Raw genomic sequence first — 23,239 nt, forward strand, 5'->3', positions numbered from 1 at the left:
TAGGCTGGTCTTGAACTCCTGAGCTCAAGTGATCAGCCCGCCTTGGCCTCCCAGAGTGCTGGGATTACAGGTGTGAGCCACCGCGCCCGGCCAGGAGGCTTCTTTTCCCAATTTAGTCTCTTGATGACGGGTGGCATCTCCTCTGAGGTGGCCGCTCGATGGGGTAACCCATGGGCTCTACCATCTTGTCCAGACCCACCCCCAGCACCTGGCCATGTCCGGGTGGCCTACAGGGAAAATGTGGACATAAAAATCCTTGGACTTTAAGATGAGCTTTAATTTGTTGGTTTTCCTTAAGTGCATTTATCGATGTAAACAGAGCATGTTAGAGATTCCCGGGGAGAGCAGACTATTGCTGATATGTTGGTTTAATTCAAAAGAAACGATGATGCCAATGGTTTGGATCGACAGCAGCTTAAGGAGGAAAAAAAAAAAAAAAAAGAAAAAAAGAAAAGGCTGGTGACACCCCTCTGGCTTGGTTGACCTGGTCCCAATCGCAGTCCCTACGGGACAGCAGAGCTGTCAAAACAGAACCCAATGATGACGGCTGAAAATCAAGCCAGACTGCTGTGCGGTCAGCCTGCCACCGTGGAATGCCTCGTGTCTTGGCCATGTCCAGCCAAGGGTACAACGTGCTTATACCCGATCACCCAGGTTTGCCATTGGAAGTCAAAGACAGAACTGCTTCATGGCACTACAGATGTGGAAAAATAAAAATCTCAGCTAGAAAGAACGTCCGATTTGGAGACAGCAGGAGGACATGAAGGAGTGGGGGCCATTTTGGTGCTGAGAGGAGGGTGCCCCAACTTCAGGAGGACCATGTGACGGCTGTGGCTGTTTTCGGGGTCACTTGTAGCACACACGGCGTCCCCTTGATGCTCAATGGGGACCGCAGATGGGCCTGCGGACCTAACCCCTGGCTGTGGACAGGAGAGACTGCTCCAGGCTTCTTTCCTTCTCAACGCTTTACAAGGATTTCCTTCATTTGTGCTTTCCTTTGGTTTAACAGTTAAAAAAGAAGAGTGAGGGGGCAAAATGGTTTGTCACTTGTCCAAAACTGAGAGAAGAGGTGGAAGTGGGCGCCAAAATCTCCTGGGTGATGCTTCCCGGGCCTGGCGATGGGTTGCCTTGCTCAGGGTTTGGGACCTGTTGCTCCTGGAACCACTGCTGGCCTTCTGGGACCTCGCTTCCGTGGTGGGGGACGTGAACCAGCCTCCTGGTGGAGCTTTGTGTTGCAGTGAGGCCACAAAGCAAAGGCCCAGACGCAGAGGCCTGACACTGGCTATGGTCAACGGTCGCACCTTGACTCCCTCTCTCTCTCTGGATATACAACGTGTGGGTGGGCCCGTTCAGCAGACGTTACAGGAAAAATAGCAAATTTTTAACTTATTCCATCTCCAAAGTTGAAAAAGATCAGACAGTTACTAAAATAAACGATTTCTCAATTGCATTCTGGTGGCCGTGGGCCTGGTGGCCGCGGCATGGGCGGGGCATTGGAGGTGGGAGGGCCCCGGCTGAGTGAAGGGCTCACTCAGAACAGGCACAGTCAGCTGGGCCGAGCGAGGCTCAGAGTAAGGCGGTGTTCCTCACAGAAGAACACATCGGAAAAAGCTGCTCCTTTTCTGCTGGTCTGGTGTGATTTTGACTCCCTGGTTGCTCCCCTGGGGGCTATTGCCTTCCTGAAATCACAAGAGGTTTTCTGAGATTATCACTGAGCATCAGCACTACGTCTCACAATCAACCAGCCATCCACCTAAACATCCATCCAACCATCCAACCAACCAACCAACCAACCAATCAACCAACCAAATCAATCAAACCAACCAAACCAACCAACTAACCAACGAGCCATCCAACCATCCATCCATCATCTGCCAGTCCATCCAGCTGTCCCCTTCCAACCACCCAACCAACCAGCCAACCAACCAACGAACCAACCATCCATCTATATACCCTTTCAACCATCCATCCATCCACTCACCCATTCCCTTCCATCCATCCACCTGCTTCCAACCAACAAACCAATCAACCAACCATCCATCCCTTCCAAGAACCATCCACTCATCCATCCCTTTCCAACCATCTGTCTTCTTCCAACCATCCATCCCCTTCCAACCAACCAACCAACCATCCATCCCCTTCTAACCACCTCATCCAACCAATCAACCATCCACCCATCCCTTTCCAGCCATCCATCCACCCATCCATCAACTTCCCTCCATCCACCCTCTTGCAACTAACCATCTCCTTCTAACCACCCCTTCTGACCAATCAACATCCATCCATCCCCTTCCAAGCAACCACCTCCTTCCAACCAACCATTCAACCATCCCCTCCAACCACCAACAAACCAATGACGTATCTATCCAACCATCTCCTTCCAACAAATCAACCATCGATTTATTCCCTTTCAACCAACCATCCATCCATTATCTTCTACCCATCCATCCAATTCTCTTACAACTGATAATTCGTTTTTCAAAAACAGATCTATTTTCCATCTGCTATATACCACCCCTTCCAACCACTCTCTCACTTATCCGCCCACCCCATCATACCCTTCCCAGCACTTTGGGAAGCCGAGGCAGAATAACTGCTTGAGCCCAGGAGTTTGAGACCAGCCTGGGTAACAAGTGAGATCCTGCCTCTTAAAAAAGAAAAAACAGCCAGGTGGGGTGGCTCACACCTATAATCCCAACACTTTGGGAGGCCAAGGCAGGTGGATCATCTGAGGTCAGGAGTTCAAGACCAGCCTGACCAACATGGTGAAGCCTCGTCTCTACTAAAAATACAAAAATTAGCTGGGCGTGGTGGCATGTGCCTGTAATCCCAAGTACTTGGGAGGCTGAGTCAGAAGAACCGCTTGAACCCGGGAGGCAGAGATTGCAGTGAGCAGGGATTGCACCATTGCACTCTAGCCTGGGCAACACAGCGAGACTCCTTCTCAAAAAAAAAAAAAAAAAAAAAAAAAAAAAAAGAAAAAGAAAAAGAAAAAAAATTAGCCAGGCATGGTGGCGTGTGCTTATAGCCCCAGCTACTTGGGAGGCTGAGGTGGGAGATTGCTTGAGCCCAGGAGTTGAAGGCTGCAGTGAGCTGTGATGATGCCACTGCACTCCAGCCTAGGTGGCAAAGTGAGACTCTAAAAAAAAAAAAAATCTCTTTTTTAACTAATAAAAAAACTAAAAGAAAAAAGAATCAAACCTTGACCATTATACTGAAGAAAAAAAATTACGAGAAAATCCCAAATTATTGTTGGTCAGTGCAGTGGTTTCCATGAACTGTTTCCCATTTTGATTTAATGGCCAAAGAGCTGCTATTAAATCAATCACATGCCTCATTGTTCAACTCACCGCATCTTAGAATTACAAAACAGATTTGCTTACATCAGATGTAAACTACTTGAACGGCATTTTGTATTTTATGTGCATTCTCGAGTGACCAGACTTAACCCACAAATAGAGTGCCGTGTGCTCCTCGATTGGACAACCAATGTAACATGGCCGGGAAAGGGCAGTTGCTGGAACCAGGGCGAGGCAGGAAGGGTCACTACGGTGTTTAGGCACTAAATGCCCCCAAAGTATAGGGAAGTGTTTTGATTCCGTCAAGAAAGCACCATTGGTACTGAGCGCAGTGGACTAGGAAATCGCTAGCGCGGTAAACAAAAAAAGCAAGAAACAAATGAGAGGATCGATGGGGAAGGATTCACGCAGACTTCCCTGGAGGCCTCAAGAGAACCCTGGGACACAATGAAGGTCGCAGAGCTGTCACAACTTGCAGCATCTGGGGCTGGGGTGGAGCGGGGGCAGGTTCTCGATCTGCCATGCTTGTCAAGATGATGAGCCAGCAGTTATCAGACACCAGCCCCGGCCCTGCCCAAGCGACCTAGGAAGCTTTTCTCCGAGATGTGTCTCTTTGTCCCTGCACACCGTGTTGTCTTTCTGGCCCTTCTCTTAAGTGGAATGGAAAGGGCCGTGTGCCCCCTGCTAGCCTGGGGATTCACCAGGCACGGCCTTGTCTGCTTGGGCAGCGTCCCCAGGCCGGCACTGTCTGATGCTGATGCCCCAGCCACACCTGCAAACTCTTCCCCCTTTCCCAGCAATGTCCCATGGGGTCTGGCTGGGCCCTAAAAAGCAGGATCTAGGGCATGTCATGTCACTGCTGCTAACGACAATGGCTGGATCCCAGAGATCCACTCGGGGATCTAGGAAGGACACACACTCACCAATTTTTTGTCCATTTTTGCTTTGATGTCTCTGGCGAGAGTGAAAAATGCCTGTGGAATAAGCACATTGTGAGTCCTCGGGATGGCAGGACCCCGAGTCCTCAGCTGCCCGTGTACAGTGGGTGTGGCGGGACAGCTTCCCAGGTGTGGGCCTCCCATTTGGCCCTTTGATGCCCGCCTCTGGCAGTGGCTTCATCTGGCCTGTCTGGCCCCAGCTCCTGTCCTTCCCCGGCTCCCTCTGCCTCCCAACCACCCTTACTCCCCGGTATCAACTCTCACTTCTGCAGAGCACCTTAGCATTGCCGGGACTTTATGAATGCGCCACCTCCCCTAAGCCCTGTGAGATGGGGTGACACTCAGTTGGCCAGAGAGGAAAATGAGGCTCAGAGAGGCCAAGTGACTTGTCCAAAGGCACCCAGCAGTTAACCGACCAATCCAGAAGGATCTAGAAGGAGTGCCCAGTTCTTTGTCTCTAACTCCTAGCTTCTGTCAGCTCTGGCCTCCCTTCTGATGGTCAGGGAAAAAGGCAAGCAGCTCTGTGGCCAAACAAGCTTCACTCGGAGTCCTTGCCTGGCAGGGCTGGGAGCGGCAGCAGGTTCATCTCCCAGCACAGCCAAGGCTTGAGCTGCTGTCACAGCCTTGAGGAGGGGACATACAGAGACGGCGGGAGGCGTGATCCCAACATACATCCCCATGATATGGGAGGTTCTGGAGAGTGGCTTGGGGTGTGGAGGAAGGCCCAGGGGAGGCTGAAGGTGTTCTTGGGGAGAGGCCCCCTGGGCCGGGCCCTGACTAGAAAAGGGAACCTGGCAGGCAGAAAAGGGGGCACATAGGAGGGAAATGCAGTGAAGTATTGGAGAAGGGAGCAGCCCAGGTGGCCTGGGGAGGGAGCGGTGGGGTGGGCAAGGCCCGAGCCCTGGGTGGCAAACACCAGCTGTGGTCAGCAAGGGAGGGCTTTCCATGCCAGGCGAGGAGTCTAGCCTTTGTCTTCACGTCAGCATAGAGACTTTAGGTCAGGAGTGATATGGAAGATGTGCTTTGGAAACATGACTAGGACGGGGAAACATCACAGGATCGGCTGCAGGGCTGGGGTCGCCCCGTGGAGAGGGGAGGGCAGCATGGGCCCGGGTCCCATCAGGACTCCCTGCTGTGTCTGGGCTTTTGACAGGGGCCTCTCCAGGGTAAGTGGTGTGGCTGAGAGGGTAAACACAGAGCTGGGTCTTTCTAAGCCTTAGTTTCCTCACCTGTAAAACCGTGCCTATTCCCCAGGGCTGCCCAAGAGCCCGTGAGATGCATCCTAGGTGCCCTTTGTGGGGCCTGTCCCTGCTGATGGCACATTCCCAGGGGCTGCCTGTGCCTGGCACGTGGCACTGCCCAGGAAATGTCCCTTAGAGGACTGACTGGCAGCCCTGAACCCGAGGCTGGTCCCTCTGGCAGGACCTCCTCAGAGGATGCCAGCTCCCCCTTCAGCCTGAAGGGGCCGATCCTGCAGGCCCCGTGTCTCCCAGCAGGACCCGGGACTCACATTTTCCACGTTGATGTTGGCCTTCGCGCTGGTCTCCATGAACTTGATTCCATAGTCGAGGGCCAGCTGTGAGAGAGGGAGGCACATGCATGAGCACACCAGCTGCTGGGCGCATCTGCGCTTGCCCAAAACAGGAGCGGAAGGCAGTGCCGGCGCCAAGAGGGAGCAGCAACGGGGCTGGGGCTATGGGGCGTGACTTCCTGGATCACTCCCTCGATTCTATAGTGAATGGCCCTCCATAGTGCTGCACAGGGCATGGAGTGCTGGGGTTGGCAGCTGAGATGGGAGGGTGGCGGGGGCCTGCTGGGATCAAACCATGGCTCCGTTCCCCGCTCCTGTGGTCTTGAAAGCCTGCAGCGGGGCCATGGTAGGTTTTGAAGAGATGCCCGCAGAGCACACCCAAGAAGCCCCGGCTGGGTGTGTGCTCCTGCCATCCCACAGCACATGCCCCACTGGGATGACCAACTCGTCCCAGGCCCCTGGGGCAGAGGAGGGACAGGGGAAGGCCTTCGCACAAAAACCCCAAGACCCCAAGGCCCTCTGCCCCTTGTGCCACCATGCCCACCTTTTCTCCCCGTTCCTTGGAAACTTGTCTCTTGTCATTCACATCACACTTGTTCCCGAGTATCATCTTTTCGACGTCTGCAGAGGCGTGCTGAGAGGGAGGGGGACAGACGGGGGATCAGACCAGATGACACAGGCCAGGTGCCTCTGCCAACACACAGCCTGTCCCCAGAAATCAGAGCGGTGGGGTCAGGACTGCTAGGTACAGCCTGGTCTAAGGGACAAGCTAAAGCTCACAGAGGCCAAGCAGCCGGCCCCATGTCACACAGCTAATGCCAGGGCTGGGGCCAGGGTTCTAGCTGCTACTCTGAGCAAATGCACATTTTCTGAAAATGCTTTCTGGCAGCTTCTATGGCTGTATCAATCAAGCCCCCGCACCTGGGCTGCTGGGCGGGTCTAGCCTATGGGAGGTGAGTGAGGCTGAGATATTTATCCCCAACCTTGGCTTTCCTCCTTCCCTCCCTGGCTCCTCTGTAAGAGGCCCCAGCTGTTGTCCTGGGACCTTCTGCTCTGACACTTTTTTTTTGTTTTGTTGAGATAGAGTCTCGTTCTGTCTCCCAGGCTGGAGTGTAGTGGCATGATCTCGGCTCACTGCAACCTCTGCCTCCAGGTTCAAGCGATCCTGAACCTCCCGAATAGCTGAGATTACAGGCATCTGCCACCATACCAGGCTAGTTTTTTGTATTTTTAGCAGAGACAGAGTTTCGCCATGTTGGCCAGGCTGGTCTCGAACTTCTGACCTCAGGTGATCTGCCCGCCTCAGCCTCCCAAAGTGCTGGGATTACAGGTGTGACCCACCGCGCCTGGCCCTGACATTTCAACTCTCTTTTTGGGCTCCGGAAACAGGCCATGCCTGAGGTGGTCGCAACTCGAGGCCGTCACCAGCTGCAGGCACTTCACCACCCTGTGTGATGTTGCCCAAACTCTGCCCTCATACCCAAAGGCAGCTCCTTCGTCAAGCCTCCCTGGGTCCCCATGGAGCGGACCACGCTTCCTGGAGGATGGGGACACTGGAAACTGCTGTCTTCTTCCACCAGCTCAGACTTGGTCTCTGGAACCTACTGCGCCACTCCCTGCCTCACTTCCCATGAACCAGAAGGTGGCTCCTGCCCGCTGGCCAGAAACAGAGACCTTTCACAAAGACTAGACTCTCCTCCACTCCATGGATGAAGACAGCTTTCCCAGCTGGGGTGCACCCCCGCACTGGCAAATTCGGCAGCACAGCCCTCTCAGGGTCACTGGGGAGGTGAGCCCAGTGCAATGACTCATAAATGATGGGGTGGCCTCTCGGCCTGGCCTGGGAGGTCCATGAGTCCTGGGTGGACAGTGATATGCCCTTTTGCTGTGGTTTTATAGAGGGGAAAAGTTCTCTGGCTGTGCCTCAGACCTGAAGCCCCCTCTGGTTAGTTATAGAAAGCTGCAGGTGCCGACAGCCAGGAAGGCTTTGCGGGTGAGGTCAGCTCTTTGGGGAGCAGGAAGATGAAGATGCTGGCTTTGGGAGGGGAGGAGGGGTTGGACTCCTTCTCACTCCTCTGTGGTTCAAGGTCTGAACACAGGTCGTTTGTACCAGGTCACACCCTGCTCCGATATAGCTCAAAGTACAACTGACGCCTGCTCACCACACCCTCCAACTACAAGGGTCACACCTGTGCTAGACCCTTCCTTCTCTAGAAAGCACCCAACACTCATGGTGACCACATGCTTGGATATCCTTTCTCTTATGACCATGACACTGGCCAGATCCAACAGCCTAGCTGGAGGGATGGGCTCCGAGGGGCTCTGGGGTGGGGCCAGGCCAGTGTGTGGTCCCTGGGGCCGGCTGCCTGCATCTCAGTCCCTGCTCCCACCATGTCCCTGACTAGGAGGTTGTTGGCAAGTGGCCTGTGTCTCTGCACCTTGGCCTTCTCATGAGTAAACCAGAGGGCTCTGGGACAAGGACTGAAGCAGGGACAGTGGGAGGAGCCGGTGGGCCTCACCTCCTCAATGTTGCGAATCCAGTTCCGGATGTTGTCGAAGGACTTCTCATTGGTGATGTCGTAGACCAGCATGATGCCCTGAGCGGGGAGAGAAGACACAGGTGCCTGATCGGCTGCAGGCTCTGGAAGGCAGGCCTCAGCGGCACCACAGAACAGTGGCGGGGAGCCCAGCACCCACTGCACAGCCAGGCCCATTAGCTGCCGCCCTCCCCACCTCTGTGGAGCCCCGGAAGCCAGCCCCCTCCTTTCCATCCCTGTGGCCCTTCTTTCTGCTGGGTTCTGGAACCAGCCTTGTCCTGCCCCCTGGGCTGCTGAGGTGACCCTTCTGCCTCACAGGCCAGCCCCTGCCACGCCCTCGCTGACAAGCCCGGCTGGCTCCTCTCATGGCCCAGGGGGTGGTGCCGCCTGATGGTGGGAGCTGGTCCATAGGCCCACTGCCAGCAGCACTCCCCTCATGCTGACCCTCCCCTGCAATCGGCCTCCTCTTCACCCCTTGCTCACCCCACGCTCTGCCTGAGCCACCTCCCAGGCACAACTGAGCCCAGGAAGTCCTGACCCGACATCCACACAACTTCCAGTGACCCCACCACAGAGGGAACCGGCTGTGTGAAGATGGAGCCGAGAGCACCGAGGCCCTTCCAGTTCCCTAACCTGGACGTGAGCAACTGGGAGACGGCTTGTGGGTCCTGAAAGAGCTTCGGGGCAGCCCTGCCTCAGCCTGGGTCCACAGCCTTGCTACTGCTGTGGACAAGGGCAAACATGTCCATGCGATGCAAGGGGAAACTGAGGCACAGAGACGTAACCTTTAAGATTCAAGCCCGGGGTGGGGGGACTAACTCCAAAAGCGCTGATGACACCTATCCTCTCAGCAATGTCCCTGGGCCTTTATCAGCCCCAGAACCCACATGTGGGGGCCACCTTCTGACGGTCTGTGTGTGGTTCTCGATGTCCTTGTGGAGTGCCCACAGCAGGCCAGCCTGCAGTGCCATCACAAGTCCCCCTTTGTTGCCGGGCATCCTGGGCTCCAAGGCACGTGGCCTGCTCACGTCCAAGCCTGGCTTTCTTCCTTCCTCCTCGCTACCTGCTCCCCAGGCCCAGCCCTGCATCTGTGGCACCTGAGGGCACTGATGACTTCTGCAGCTGGCCAAGTTGTCTGGGGCCATCCAAGTTTGCAGAATAAGGACACGGGCCCTGTGGTAATGGTGAGACAGGTGTGGGTGCAAGAGTGTGGGACAAAACAACACAGATAGGGCAAGAAAGGCACTGTAACCCCAAATCCCCCTGGGAATTTGGGGACATGAATAATAGCCTCACAGTCAGGCGCAACCATGGCGAAGAACCTCAAGGGTGCAGTGGCCCATGATGTCTGCCATGCCCCAGCCACGGTGGGCACACCCTGTCACTGTGACATGGTCAGGGACAGGGGGCGTGGGGCCCTTCATCCGGGGACCGGACCCTCTGAAGGCCCAGGATTCCTGCCTTCACCACTAAGTTGGTGACATGTGCCCAAGACTCAAATTCCTGGATTGTACCTATTTCAGGGAGCTGAGGGGAGAGAACCTGGACGTTAGTGGGGCAGTGGGTAGAGCTCTCTCTTAAGAATCAAGCAGAAGCACCTGGAAAATACTGAGCCAGCCATCCTATTCCAGGTTTTCCTGGAAACGCCCCTCAGGGCTCCAAGTGACTATTTCCCAGGCTCCCATCTGGGCAAACCTCACCATGGGTCTCTAGGCATCCAATGCTTCCCAAACTTGGGATTTTGAGGCCCAAGGGTCTAGGAGCATGCTGACAGAGATGAGGACACAGCTGCAATGGCGGCGCTGTCCCATATGACTGCTATTGGCTACACAGGGCTCTAGGGCATCAGAAACATAGCTGCTTTGACCCGAGGAGCTGGATTTTCAATGTTTTTAAAAATTAATTAATTAAGTAGTTAAGCGATGGATTCTTGCTCTGCTGCCCAGACTGGAGTGCCGTGGTGCAACCTCGGCTCACCGCAACCTCTGGCTCCTGGGTTTAAGCAATTCTCCTGCCTCACCCTCCTGAGTAGCTGGGATTACAGGCATCCACCACCATGCCCAGCTAATTTTTGTATTTTTAGTAGAGATGGAATTTCACCATGTGGCCAGGCTGGTCTCCAACTCCTGACCTCAAGAGATCTACCCGCCTCGGCCTCCCAAAGTGCTGGGATTACAGGCATCAGCCACTGCGCCTGGCTGGATTTTCAACGTTAATTGGGTAAATTCAAATAGCCACATGCAGCCAGTGGTGGCAACTGTTCAGGTTGGCCTGGGTCTAGGAGGATGGAAAGCCACAATCATCTTGGTGCTGGCTGAGGATGTGGGTGCTAGAGACAAACAGCCCAGCCCAGCCTAGCCATTTACCTGCTGAGTGAACTTCAGCAGAGCAGGCCACCGGGCCAAACCTCAGGTTCTTTGTTATAAAACAGGGATGACAATGGCGCTTGCATAAAGAGGTTCACAGCCAAAATGCAATGAGATAATCTGAGCTAAGACCTGGGCCCACTGCCTGGTGCAGGGGAGGGCTTGGTGATCAGGGCAGGGTGGAAGGTGGCTATTTGGGCCCAGAGAAGATTGGGACAGGCCCCAGGTCACACAGTTTTCTCCAGAGGCTGAAGCTCCTCAAGACCCCAGTGCCCTCAGGCCACCTGCCCACCCTCCACCAGAGCATTGTGAGGTGGGGGGAAAGAAATACATTAATTTTACTGAGGCACACTAAGGCTGCAACCCACACGAGTGGGTTTCCATGAGGTTTCGGATGCCGCGTGGGATGCTCTAAACACATAATGCCTCCATTCATCTCCACCCTCAAGTCTTTCCTGAGCAACTACTGCAGACCCAGCAAGTTCCCTGGGGTCAGGCAGATGGCAGGGACCAGGATGTGGCGCTGCCCTCATCGAGGAAACAGGCAGCTGCCTGAGCAATTAAATGATGGGGCATGCCGAGGAAAGAGTGGGGAGCAGAGGGACCTGGGAATGGGGAGAGGCAGCCATTTATCCTCAGCACAGCCTGAGACACAGTGCTGTGCTCCATTCCATTTTCCAAGTCAGGAGATGGAGCTCAGTGGGCAAGCCAGGGTCTCAGGCTAGGTCCAGGGGCTCCACCTTCTGCTCCCTCCACCCCTGAATGCCCTGCCACGTACACACAGGGCCCCTGACACAGGACCTTGTCCCATCCCTGGCCGCCTTCTGCATCTAGTTAAGGCCTGGCCCAGAGAAGGTGCTTGAGAAATATTTTGAGGGATGATGAGTGAGTCTTCCCGTCACGTCATCCCGCCTCAGGCCTGGGTGACGGATATAACGGCCGACAGCCCAGGGCAGGTCAGCTCCTGGAAGGTCTTCAAGCTTTTGGTAGCAAATTCCATAGAGACAGATGCAGGTCATGTGACAGCTTCTAAAAGTCAGGGCATGCCGGCTTCGACCGCACTGAGCTCACCTGGAAGAACCGGCTTCCTGTGTCCTCCTTCATTCCCAAAGAATTATGTTTCCACTTTATTTAAACCCTGCATTGTCTCTGCAGCCAGAAGGGGAGGTATGTACATGGGGGTAGGCCAGGGCACAAAGCCTGTTCCTAAGACTAAGTTGGGACCAAGGAGCCCTGAGGAGGTGGGGCACAGGCGCCACAGAAACATCTAGGCTTCGGTAACCAATGCACAGTGACGCTCCCATGTTGACTTAAAAAGGAGATAAAAACAACCAAACAAAAAATCCCTACCATCGCGCCCCTGTAGTAGGCCGTTGTGATCGTCCGAAACCGCTCCTGACCGGCCGTGTCCCTAAACGTGAAGAGAAGGGATATTAGCAACATTAAAAGAAAGTAACTCTCCCCAGTAGGAGACAAGGAGCATCTACCCGGGATGCCTGGCTTTCTCACGGGTCAGCCACTGTGATAGCTTCTTCTGCTAAGGCAGCACCTTCCAATCTCCCTATTATTACAGGGAAGGACACTGTGGCCTGGAGGGGTTAAGGTCATTTGATGTGGCAGAGCCATGATGGGATCCCTGACCCATGCGCCTTCTCCTCTTCCGCACCTTTGCTTCCAGGGAATTCTCCCTGGAGTTTCTGGTTCACAGAAGAGCCAGTCATGTGGCTCAGGAACATAGCTCTTGCTGTTGAAGGTGGCTGGGACTCAGGAAAAGCTTTCAGGCCTGCCATCTTGGTTTGAATGATGGGGAAAGTCCCTCCTCATCTGCATGACAAGGAACACAGGGCCTATTGCCCGGGACGCCTGGGTAAGACACACCCATGCCCAGCCCAGCTCCTGGCTTGAAGGGTACTTACTGTTTGGTTTAAAGGTAGGTAACCTAACTGGCCAGGCGCAGTGGCTCACATCTGTAATCCTAGCACTTTGGGAGGCTGAGGCAGGTGGACCACCTGAGGTCAGGAGGTCGAGACCAGCCTGGCCAACATGGTAAAACCCCGTCCCTACAAAAAATACAAAAATTAGCCAGGCGTGGTGGCACATGCCTGTAATCCCAGCTACCTGGGAGGCTGAGGCAGGAAAATTGCTGGAAACCAGGAGGCGGAGGCTGCAGTGAGCTGAGATTGCACCATTGCACCCTAGCCTGGGTGACAGAGCAAGACTCCGTCTCAAAAAAAAAAAAAAAAAAAAGGTAATCTAACTGGCCTGGTGCAGTGGCTTACATCTGTAATCCCAGCACTTTAAGAGGCTGAGGCGGGTGGAGCACCTGAGGCCAGGAGTTCGAGACTGGCCTGACCAACACAGTGAAACCTCATCTCTACTAAAAATACAAAAATTAGGCGGGCGCGGATCTGCAGTCCCAGCTACTTAGGAGGCCGAGACACAAGAATCGCTTGAACCTGGGAGGTGGAGGTTGCAGTGACCTGAGATCGTGCCACTATATTCCAGCATGGGTGACAGAGTAAGACTGTCTCAAGAAAAAAAAAAAAAAAAAAAAAGCCAGGTGTGATGGCTCACTCCTGTAATCTCAGCACTTTGGGAGGCTGAGGCCAGCGGATCACCTGAGGTCAGGAGTTTGAGATCAGCCTGACCAACATGGTGAAACCCTGTCTACTAAAAATACAAAAGTTAGCCAGGTGTGGTGGCAGGTGCCTGTAATCCCAGCTACTCGGGAGGCTGAAGCACGAGAATTGCTTGAACCAAGGAAGTGGAGGTTGCAGTGAGCTGAGATCATGCCACTGCACTCCAGCCTGGGTGACAGAGTGAAACTTTGTCTAAAAAAAAAAAAAAAAAAAATTAAAGGTGACCTAACTGATTGGTGGCAGAGCCAGGGCAAGACTCAGGTCTTGTCTCCAAGCCCAGGGTTCCTCCCACGGCCTTGCTGGGACCCAGAGGGCTCTATACGTCTGGATTGTGCAGAAACACCTTGCTTGGAGCTAAGCTGACTTTCTGACACCAGCAGCAGGAGACATGAGTGGTTAAGAACAGTCATTTTTGCTGGGTGCGGTGGCTCACGCCTGTAATCCCAGCACTTTGGGAGGCCGAGGTGGGTGGATCACCTGAGTTCAGGGGTTCGAAGCCAACCTGTCCAACATGGCAAAACCCCGTCTCTACTAAAAATACAAAATTAGCCAAGCGTGGTGGCAGGCACCTGTAATCCCAGCTACTTGGGAGGCCGAGGCAGAAGAATTGCTTGAACCCAGGAGGCGGAGGTTGCAGTGAGCCGAAATCGTGCCACTGCACTCCAGCCTGGGCAACAAGAGTAAAACTCGGTCTCAAACAAACAAACAGTCATTTTTTTTTTTCAACCACAGTCCTTAGAAGAGTTTTGAGTCACTAACCTCACCACGATTACTAAGAGCAGAAGCAGGAAGGCAGGAGGAAAGTGAAACTTCTGCTTGCTGGTGCAGTGTCACTTTGAACTTGGGAACAAAGGGTGACGTGGCACCAACGTGCTGGAAGTGGAGAAACTTCCATGGCTTGGAACTTACAAGGCAGCCAGAGCTTGATTACTACCAATGTCTGCAGGATGGACTGCACGTTAAACCTACCTGACTCCCAAAGTCAGATTAAGAGGTGAACAGTAGGGCCGGGCATGGTGGCTCACGCCTGTAATCCCAGCACTTTGGGAGGCCGAGGTGGGTGGATCGCCTGAGGTTGGGAGTTCAAGACCAGCCTGACCAACATGGAGGAACCCCGTCTCTACTAAAAATACAAAATTAGTTGGGCGTGGTGGCGCATGCCTGTAATACCAGCTACTTGGGAGGCTGAGGCAGGAGAATCACTTGAACCCGGGAGGCGGAGGTTGCAGTGAGACAAGATCGTGCCATTGCACTCCAGCCTAGGCGACAAGAGCAAAACTCCGTCTCAAAAAGAGAAGAGGTGAATAGCACCTGGAGCCAAGGGTAGCTGTGGGGCTCCCTGAAACTGGCAAGTGGGGATGACCGGTCACACTTTGAGACTTGAGGGAGGATGGCTTCGTGGCCCATCTCCTGGCACACTGCTCCTACTCAAAGGCGCTTGCCTGGTTTGGGTGACAGGGAAATTGCACCATGCTCTTAAATGTGACTTCTCTTTGTTTTGCTCAGGGCCAGTGACTCTATGCAAGTGGCATGTGTGCAGGGCAGGACCCCACTATACCCGCCACCTGAACTCAGTCTCAACAAACTGGGTCAGGCCACCGATGGTGACTTGGAGTCTCCCCACTTCCCTAATTGTATGTGCATGGGAAGTCACCCTTAGTTCTCAGGAATGGAAACAGGTCTCAACAGGGGGCCCGGCCCTCGGCTTAATTTCGGTTCGGGGTTTCGGTCTGTATGCTAGGAAGGGAGGCCAGGCCTGCAGAAAAGAGGAAGTGAAGTTGGACCTTTATGCTTCTGAGTGGGTTGAGAGGCTCAAAAGGAAACTCTTGGCTGGGGCATCTCACAGTCCCTGCAGGCGTCACCAGCACCTGGCACCGAGAGGGCTCTTTTCCCGTTCAACAGAAGCAGCCCACTCTGAAGCCCAGACTCAGATGGTGCCCACAGCGGAACACTGAGCTAGCCAGGGCTGGGCAGCTTTGTGCCTATGATGCTATAGGCCCTGGTGCCCTGCAGCCAGCAGAAGACAGCTCTTTGGGCTGGGTATAAACCTCCAGGAGCTTCTGGAGAAAGCCCCATGTGCCAGGACTGGGCACCAAGAAATGGAGGCCAAAGTCACAGGGACGGTGGAGGGAGAAGGCCAAGGGCTTCTGGCTTGAAGCCATCGCCAGGTGGAGAGAATGACAGAGAACAATGACTCTTACCATATCTGCAATTTAATTCTCTTGCCATCGAGCTCTATGGTCCTAATTTTAAAGTCAATTCCTGAAAGAAAAAAGAAAAAAGGCACGTCACTGTCAGCCCATTTCCCAAGTTGTGTCTGAGCTGGGTGCCACCAATCTGTGCAGGTAACAGCTGTTGTGGCTTACGGAGACCCCGCCTGGCGCTGGGCATGCGGGATGTCGGAATATCCAGATCTGGAAACACTTGGAGATACTTTCCCTCTCCAAGGGCCGATGGGAGCAGTGCAGAGCAAACCCAGGGGGCGTGGGTGGCAAAGCCCTGCTCTTGTCCCTTGCTACCAGCTGAACCCGCCTCCTCGCCCCAGGCAGTTGTATGGAGTGGGTCTCAAGAGAGCCCTCTGCAGGCCTGAGTCCCTCGCTCCCCAACACCCTGCAGCTGACCCCCAAGCACACAGGGCCTTGGGCCCCACGATGCATCAATGCACATGGTCACGTTCTCTCCTGCCCCCAGCTTTTGTACACTCTGTTCCTTTTCTGCAGGTGGTCTGTGTCCCACTGGCCTGTCAGCTGGGCAAACTTCTCCTCCTTTAAGGCCCCCTTGAAGATCACCTCCTAACAGGCCTTCCTGACCCCATCCTCCTTGTCTCTCACCTCCCGCTTTCATCCCCTTTCCCCACGGTGACCTCGCAGCCACCTTGATGTTCCCCAGGCTCCCACTGTTCCCCCTCAGTCCCCTCCCCAGCCTTCAAAAATATAACCCTAACCATGTTACACAGCTAACCTCTGCTCCAAACTTTCTTTTTTTTCTTTTTTTGAGATGGAATCTCGCCCTGTCACCCAGGCTGGAGTGCAGTGGCAAGATCTCGGCTCACTGCAGCCTCTGTCTCCTGGGTTCAAGTGATTCTCCTGCCTCAGCCTCCCGAGTAGCTGGGACTACAGGTGCCTGCCACAATGCCCGGCCAATTTTTGAGTTTTTAGTAGAGATGGGGTTTCACCGTGTTGGCCAGGCTGATCTCAAACTCCTGACTTCAAATGATCCGCCTGCCTCAGCCTCCCAAAGTGCTGGGATTATAGGCATCAACCATCGCACCCAGCCCTCTGCTCCAAACTTTCTAGTATGTCCACCAACAGATGAATGGATGAACAAAATGTGGTCCAACCATACAACGGAATATGACTCAGTCATAAAAACGAACGGAGTACTCATCCATGCTATACAATGTGGATGAACCTTGAAGACAGGATGCTGAGAGAAGCCAGACACTAAAGGCCACTTAGTGTGAGATTCCATTAACAGACATGTCCAGCATAGGCTCATCCATAGAAACAGAAAGCTGATTAGCGGTTGTCTGGGGCTGGCGCGGGGGGGGGGGGGACGTGGGGAAACTAGAAGGGTTGGTATCTTTTTTTTTTTTTTTGAGACGGAGTTTCTCTGTCACCAGGCTGGAGTGCAGTGGTGCGATCTTGGCTAGGCTGGAGTGCAGTGGTGTGATCTTGGCTCACTGCAACCTCTGCCTCCCAGGTACAAGTGATTCTCCTGCCACAGCCTCCCAAGTAGCTGGGACTACAGGCACGTGCCACCATGCCCAGCTAATTTTTCTATTTTTAGTAGAGACAGGGTTTCACCATGTTGTTGGCCAGGCTGTTCTCGATCTCTTGACCTCGTGATCTGCCCACCTCAGCCTCCCAAAGTACTGGGATTACAGGTGTGAGCCACTGTGCCACCGTGTGTGCCTGGCCTTGGGTTGGTGTCTTTTTGGTATAATAAAAATGTTCCCAAATTGCCTGTGGTGATGGTTGTGGAACTCTGTGAATGTACCCAAAGCCACTGAATTGTATACTGCAAATGGGTGAACTGTATGCGAATTCTATCTCATAAAGCTATTTTTTTTTAAAGCCTCTTTCAGTGGCTTCCCTGCCCCCCTTCCCTCGAATAAAGTGGAAACAGCTGCCCGTGTGTGTCGAGGTCCTGCCTAACCTGGTCACCTCTCAGCACTCTGGCCCATGACCTGCTCTCTCTGGCCACACTATCCACACAGCGATTTCCTCAACATTCCAAGCACACTCCTGACTCTGGGCTTTGATGTTTGCTCTTCCCTGCCCTGGAAAGTTCTTTTTTCTGTAGCTACCTGGCTATCCCTTCGTTCAGGTTCCCATTCAAGTTCCCTCCTCGGGGGAGCCTTTCTGACCATCCTCATCAGTTCTCCTTTTACCTATTTATTAACATAGCTGACGTACATTTATGTATCTGCTGCATGGACCTGGGCATAACGCTTGCAGATCATAATGGCCCATGTGGATGAGAAACAGCCAGACCCAGCCTTTGCCACCAGGAGTTTGTTCAAATCCCTGCCGGAGAAGACTTGAGGCCCAGGACTGGCTGGACCTCTCTGAACCCAGGGTGGGGATGCTAACTCCATCCAGCCAGCCCCAGCACTGGACTTTCGCCCTCTCAAACGTAAGCTCCCTGGGGCAGGGACCTGACAAGTCTCATCCACTGCTATTACCTCCAGTGTGAACACACAGGGGCTGAATACGCATTTGCTAGAAGCTGGTACCCCAGTCCTGCATGCACCTTGACTCACCTGCGTCCTCTCCGCAGCCCTCTTGCCAAAGCGGCTGCCTGGCCCACAGAAGACACTGGCAAAATATGGCTGGATCAAAGTATTAAAGTGCAACAGGGTCTACACAGTGTTGAGCGGTTCACAAAGCACTTTCTCAAATGCCCTTTCTCAAATGCCAACCCTCTCACTGGAGGAATCAATGGGCCCCCGAGGAGGCAGTGGCCCCGAGCCAGGCTGGTGAGAACCCATTCCAGGGAGCTACAGGGCCAAGTCCACACCACAAATGATGGATGGGGCTTCTGAGAATAGGCTTTGGTGAAATGTAACTTTTGGCAAAATGTTAAGGATTGAGTGGCAGAAAATGAACAGCCACTCAATCCTTGTCTATAAGGAAAACCCAGAGGTACACTCAGCCAATAGAGAATTGCTTTTTCTTTTTTTTTTTGGAGACAAGAGTTTTGCTCTGTTGCCCAGGCTGGAGTGCACTGGCACAATCTTGGCTCACTGCAACCTCTGCCTCCCGGACTCAAGCGATTCTCCTGCCTCAGCCTCCCGAGTAGCTGGGAATACAGGCAAGCGCCACCACGTATGGCTAATTTATGGAATCACCTTTAAGCATTAAGGTGATTCTGCTTCAGGACTAGACAGCCCAGTGTGCCGAGGCTTCCTAAAACATTCCCCACTTCCTGTCACACGTGTACAGGGACACAAAAAACCGAGGAGCACTGTTAGGTTGGCCAAGCTCCACCGCAGCACTCCGCCCTACACTCCTCTGGGTTTTATTAACATGCCAAATTTAATTAGGAAGTGTAAACTTTATGAGGCCTAAGAATTATGAGGCCTGAACTTCAAGGTCATGGTGAACTAGACTTTCCTAGAAGACAGAAGGCTACAAATGGAAGGAGGGGAATGAAGGGGTGGGAGGGAGGGATCTTAGGGTCAGGTGCCACCTCCACCTTGCTAGGTAACTTTCACCAAGTCACATCCTCATCTGCAAATGGAAGACAGCCTCTTTAAAGCTCAAAGTAACTCTAAAGAGGATGGGTTGGGCTGGGCGTGGTGGCTCATGCTTGTAATCCCAGCACTTTGGGAGGCCAAGGTGGGCGGTCATGAGGTCAGGGGTTCGAGACCAGCCTGGCCAACATGGTGAAACCCCATCTCTACTAAAAACAAACAAACAAACAAAAAAAAAAACAAAAAACAAAAATTAGCTGGTCATGGTGGCGGGTGCTTGTAATCCCAGCTACTCGGGAGGCTGAGACAGGAGAATCGCTGGAATCCAGGAGGCGGAAGTTGCAGTGGGCCAAGATCGAGCCACTGCACTCCAGACTGGGTGACAGAGTGAGACTCCGTCTCAAAAAAAAAAAAAAAAAAAAAAAAAAGAGGGGGGTTTGTGGGGATGGCCGGGAAACTGGGATCTGAGTGAATGCAAGCCAGTCTGCCCACAGTTAACATCATTTCTTTTTCTTTTCTTTTTCTTTTTTAAGACAGGGTCTTGCTCTGTTGCCCAGGCTGGAGTGCAGAGACACCATCACAGCTCACTGCACCTTGACCTCCTGGGCTCAATCGATCCTCCCACCTTGGCCTCCCAAGTGGCTGGGTCTACACGGATGAGCCACTATGCCTGGCTAATTTTATTTCATTTTTTGCAGAGATGGGGTTTTGCCATGTTGCCCAGGCTGAATTAACGCCACTTCTTGATTGGTTGGAGCACAAGAGTTACCCTAAAGTTTGGCCTTGGAGTGGGGGAGGGGGAAGAATTCAGAAACATCTGTCTTCAGAGGCTGGATGCTGTCACCGCAGGGGCCATTCATTTGCTTCCTCTAGATGGCCTCTGGTTGTGGTGACAACCCCTTATTGTCTAATTCTAATCCTCAACCACCAGGGTACTAGGCCGGGCAGACAGCGTCACTCCTGCTCTAAAGACAGCAGGGCTCAGAGAGGGGTAGTGCACATTCAAGGGCAAACAGCAACTGGAAACCAGATGTAATGATTTCCAGTCAATTCTCTCTATTTTACATCTGGCATATGACTGTTTTATAAAGCACAGCTCCGCTGGGTGCGGTGGCTCATGCTTGTAATCCTAGCACTTTGGGATGCTGAGGAAGGCAGATCACAAGGTCAGGAGTTCGAGACCAGCCTGACCAACACAGTGAAACCCTGTATTTACTAAAAATACAAAAATTAGCTGGACGTGGTGGCGGATGCCTATAATCCCAGCTACTAGGGAGGCTGAGGCAGGGGAATTGCTTGAACCCGGGAGGCGGAGGCTGTAGTGACCTGAGATCACGCTGCTGGATTCCAGCCTGGGCAAAAGAGCTAGACTCCGTCTCAAAAAATAAAATAAAATAAAATAAATAAAGCACAGCTCCTGGAGGTGGGCAAGAATGGAATTAGCACATTATCGTGGGGTTCAGGGAGATAACACGATTTTGTTGAAGTGACACAGTAAAGCAAAGGCCATTCCCTAGGTTTTCTTGAGTCGGAATAAACCCCTGGACTTAGTGACCATTCCCCCACTTTCCCCAACCCTAGCAGGGCTACAGAGCTCACAAGCCACTCAGATCCATGTTACTCCCGGGTCAAACCTTTTCATTGTGGGCCAGGACTGCTTTTGTGGCACTGAGAGAGGTCAGCTCCACTTCTGTGGACGTCACAGCTGAGATGCACCAAGCCAATTCTGTTCAACCACAATGTGGGCTGGCCCTACGGGAAAAGCTGTTCTAAAGTGACAACCGGAGTCTTGGGCCCTTTGATAGGGAAGTCAAGGCTGTCTGTGGCAGTGGCTGATTTAGTTTCTCGCTGAGACTTTTATCTTGCATCTTCTTGGGGATGACAGGTCCCAGGGCAGGCAGTGCTGTCACTTGCCATTGCTGTCATTCCTGAAGCAGGATGAAAGGTGGGCAGGGAAAAGGTCCTGACTCCTCTTATCATTCCTTCTAGAGGAAAATACACTTATGAGGGGAAGCATGGCCAGGGAGAGAGGCTCAACCTCTGAACGCTCCAGAGAAAAGAGCAGGAATGGTGTGGGTTAGAGTCTCGGCTCCAAGGTGCATTAGCTGAGCTTGTCATCAGCTGGGAATGTGCAGTAGCATCTCTCTAGGATAGCTAAGCCTCGAGTTTTGGGTTGAGACACAGCCAGGTTCAAATTCCATCAAATCCCATTCTCACTACCTGCAGACTGTGTGGCCTTGGGCAAGTTCCATGCCCTCCCTGAGCCTCAAATTCCTCATCTGTGAGATGGGCTCATAACAGCACTTAACACCAAGAACTGGAGAGTGTGAAAATGCACGTGAAGCACTTGGCACATAGTAAATGCTCATTAAGGTGAGATGCCACTGTCTTTTTCCCATGGTCAATTCCCCATGACTCAGTTTCCACTTCTGTATGGCAGGAGCCTCAAAAGAACCGCTTCGAGGGCTGCTGCTAGGACAGATCGAGAGGACGGGCGCGAAGACCCCAGCTCAAGACATAACACGCCCTAACGAGCGGGCTAAGGGTCGGAGCCTCAGTCTCCCCATCTGCAAAATGGGCACCTGGTCTCCCCCACCACGGCCCAGGAACCCCCGAACGGCGGTGCAGGCGACTGCTCTCCTCCCTTTAGGCCCCCTCGACCCTTTAGACGCCCTCGGCCCGTCCAGCCCCGTAGATCCCTCAGCCCCAGCCCCTCAGGGGCGCGCCCAGCCCGGGCCTCCGGCGCCCCCAGCCACTCCCCGGTCCCGCTACCTATGGTGGAGATAAAAGTGGAGTTGAAGGCGTCCTCGGAGAAGCGGAACAGGACACAGGTCTTCCCCACCCCCGAGTCCCCGATCAGCAGCAGCTTGAACAGGTAATCGTAGGTCTTCGCCATATTACACTCTCTCCCCGACGGGAAGTGCGGCCAGCGCCTTTCCACTGGCCACCAGCACCGTCCATCAGCACCGAGCCCGCCCCTTATTGGCTCCAGGCCCGCTGCGCGTCACCGCGGCCGACGCCCGCCCCTGCGTCCCGCCAGTCGCGGGGAGACCTTGGGAGGGGGCGAGCGGAGCGCGGAGCCGGAAGCAGCCCTAGCGCACCTCCCATTGGCCGGCACTAGGGAGAGCAGGGGCTCTGATTGACCAGCAGTGAAGAGTTGTGGGGCTTCAAATGAAGAAGAGGCGGGGGCGTGGCATTATGTGGCCCCCGCCTTCCTCCCCCGACTCGGGCGGCCCGGCCCCGCCCCACTATAGGAGAGGGAAAGCACGGAGCGGCGCCAACGGCTCGCGCGCCTGCAGCCTGGGGGCGGGGCTTGGGGTGCGTGCGCACGCGCGCCCGGAGTTCCGTTAGGCGACAGCAGAGGGCGCACGCCCGTAGTTGGGGCGGGTATCGCTCGGTTTCGCCCCCAGAGCTCGCGCAGGCGCAGTAGGCACCGAGGCGAGCGCGGGAAGGCAAGGTATCGCTCTCAGCCTTGTCTGCGGCCTGCAAGTCGGGGCAGTGGCAAGTCGGGGCATTGGGGGCCTAGGAAGGAGAGAGGAGGCGCTGTATACTCGAAAAGTGACCCAAGCCGGGCGCGGTGGCTCACGCCTGTAATCCCCGCACTTTGGGAGGCCGAGACGCGTGGATCACGAGGTCAGGAGTTCAAGACCAGCCTGGCCAAGATGGTGAAACCCTGTTTCTACTAAAAATACAAAAATTAGCCGGGCGTGGTGGCGGGCGCCTGTAATCCCAGCCACTGGGGAGGCTGAGGCAGAGAATTGCTTGAATCTGGGAGGCGGAGCTTGCAGTGAGCCGAGATCGCGCCATTGCACTCCAGCCTGCGCGACAGAGCGAGACTCTGTCTCGAAAAAAAATAAAAGTGACCCAAGACGAGCTCCGAGGTCTGTGGCCTAGCGACCGGCTTAGGGATGCCCAAGGCCTCCGCCACCTGAGCGGCTTCACCGCCACAAGCTGTGCCCCGAAGCGCGCGCCGGCCTCCTCAGGGCCCGCCCTCGGCCGCCTTAGGGGTTGTCCGGGCCAGCCCGGGGGTGGGAGGGGGGAGGGTTAGAGCAGTGAGGATGCTGGGTCCTATCTAGGGGCCAGGGCTCTCAACATTGAAAAAACTGGCCGGGGCCGGTGGCTCCCGCCTGTGATCCCAGTGCTTTGGGAGGCCAGGAGGTTGAGAGTGCAGTAAGCCGTGATCGCCCCGCTGCACTCTGGCCTGGGCGACAGAGCAAGACCCTATCAAAAG

At 54.2% G+C, this 23,239-nt stretch overlaps 1 protein-coding gene across 1 annotated transcript; it reads right to left on the reverse strand.

Annotated features, from left to right (window-relative positions):
• Nucleotides 1–256: 256 nt before the first annotated feature.
• Nucleotides 257–22,126, reverse strand: RAB8A (RAB8A, member RAS oncogene family). Its single transcript, XM_030820545.1, has 8 exons — nucleotides 21,781–22,126; nucleotides 15,512–15,572; nucleotides 12,022–12,082; nucleotides 8,288–8,365; nucleotides 6,313–6,402; nucleotides 5,748–5,813; nucleotides 4,223–4,273; nucleotides 257–1,679 (listed from the first exon to the last, which is right to left on the reverse strand). The coding sequence occupies exons 1-8, from the start codon at nucleotides 21,902–21,904 to the stop codon at nucleotides 1,587–1,589; spliced, it is 624 nt and encodes a 207-aa protein (XP_030676405.1). The 5' UTR covers nucleotides 21,905–22,126; the 3' UTR covers nucleotides 257–1,586.
• Between the last annotated feature and the right edge of the window lie 1,113 nt (nucleotides 22,127–23,239).

Source organism: Nomascus leucogenys, chromosome 10 (genome assembly GCF_006542625.1).
Source record: "Nomascus leucogenys isolate Asia chromosome 10, Asia_NLE_v1, whole genome shotgun sequence".
In the NCBI taxonomy this organism is placed as follows: Eukaryota; Metazoa; Chordata; class Mammalia; order Primates; family Hylobatidae; genus Nomascus; species Nomascus leucogenys.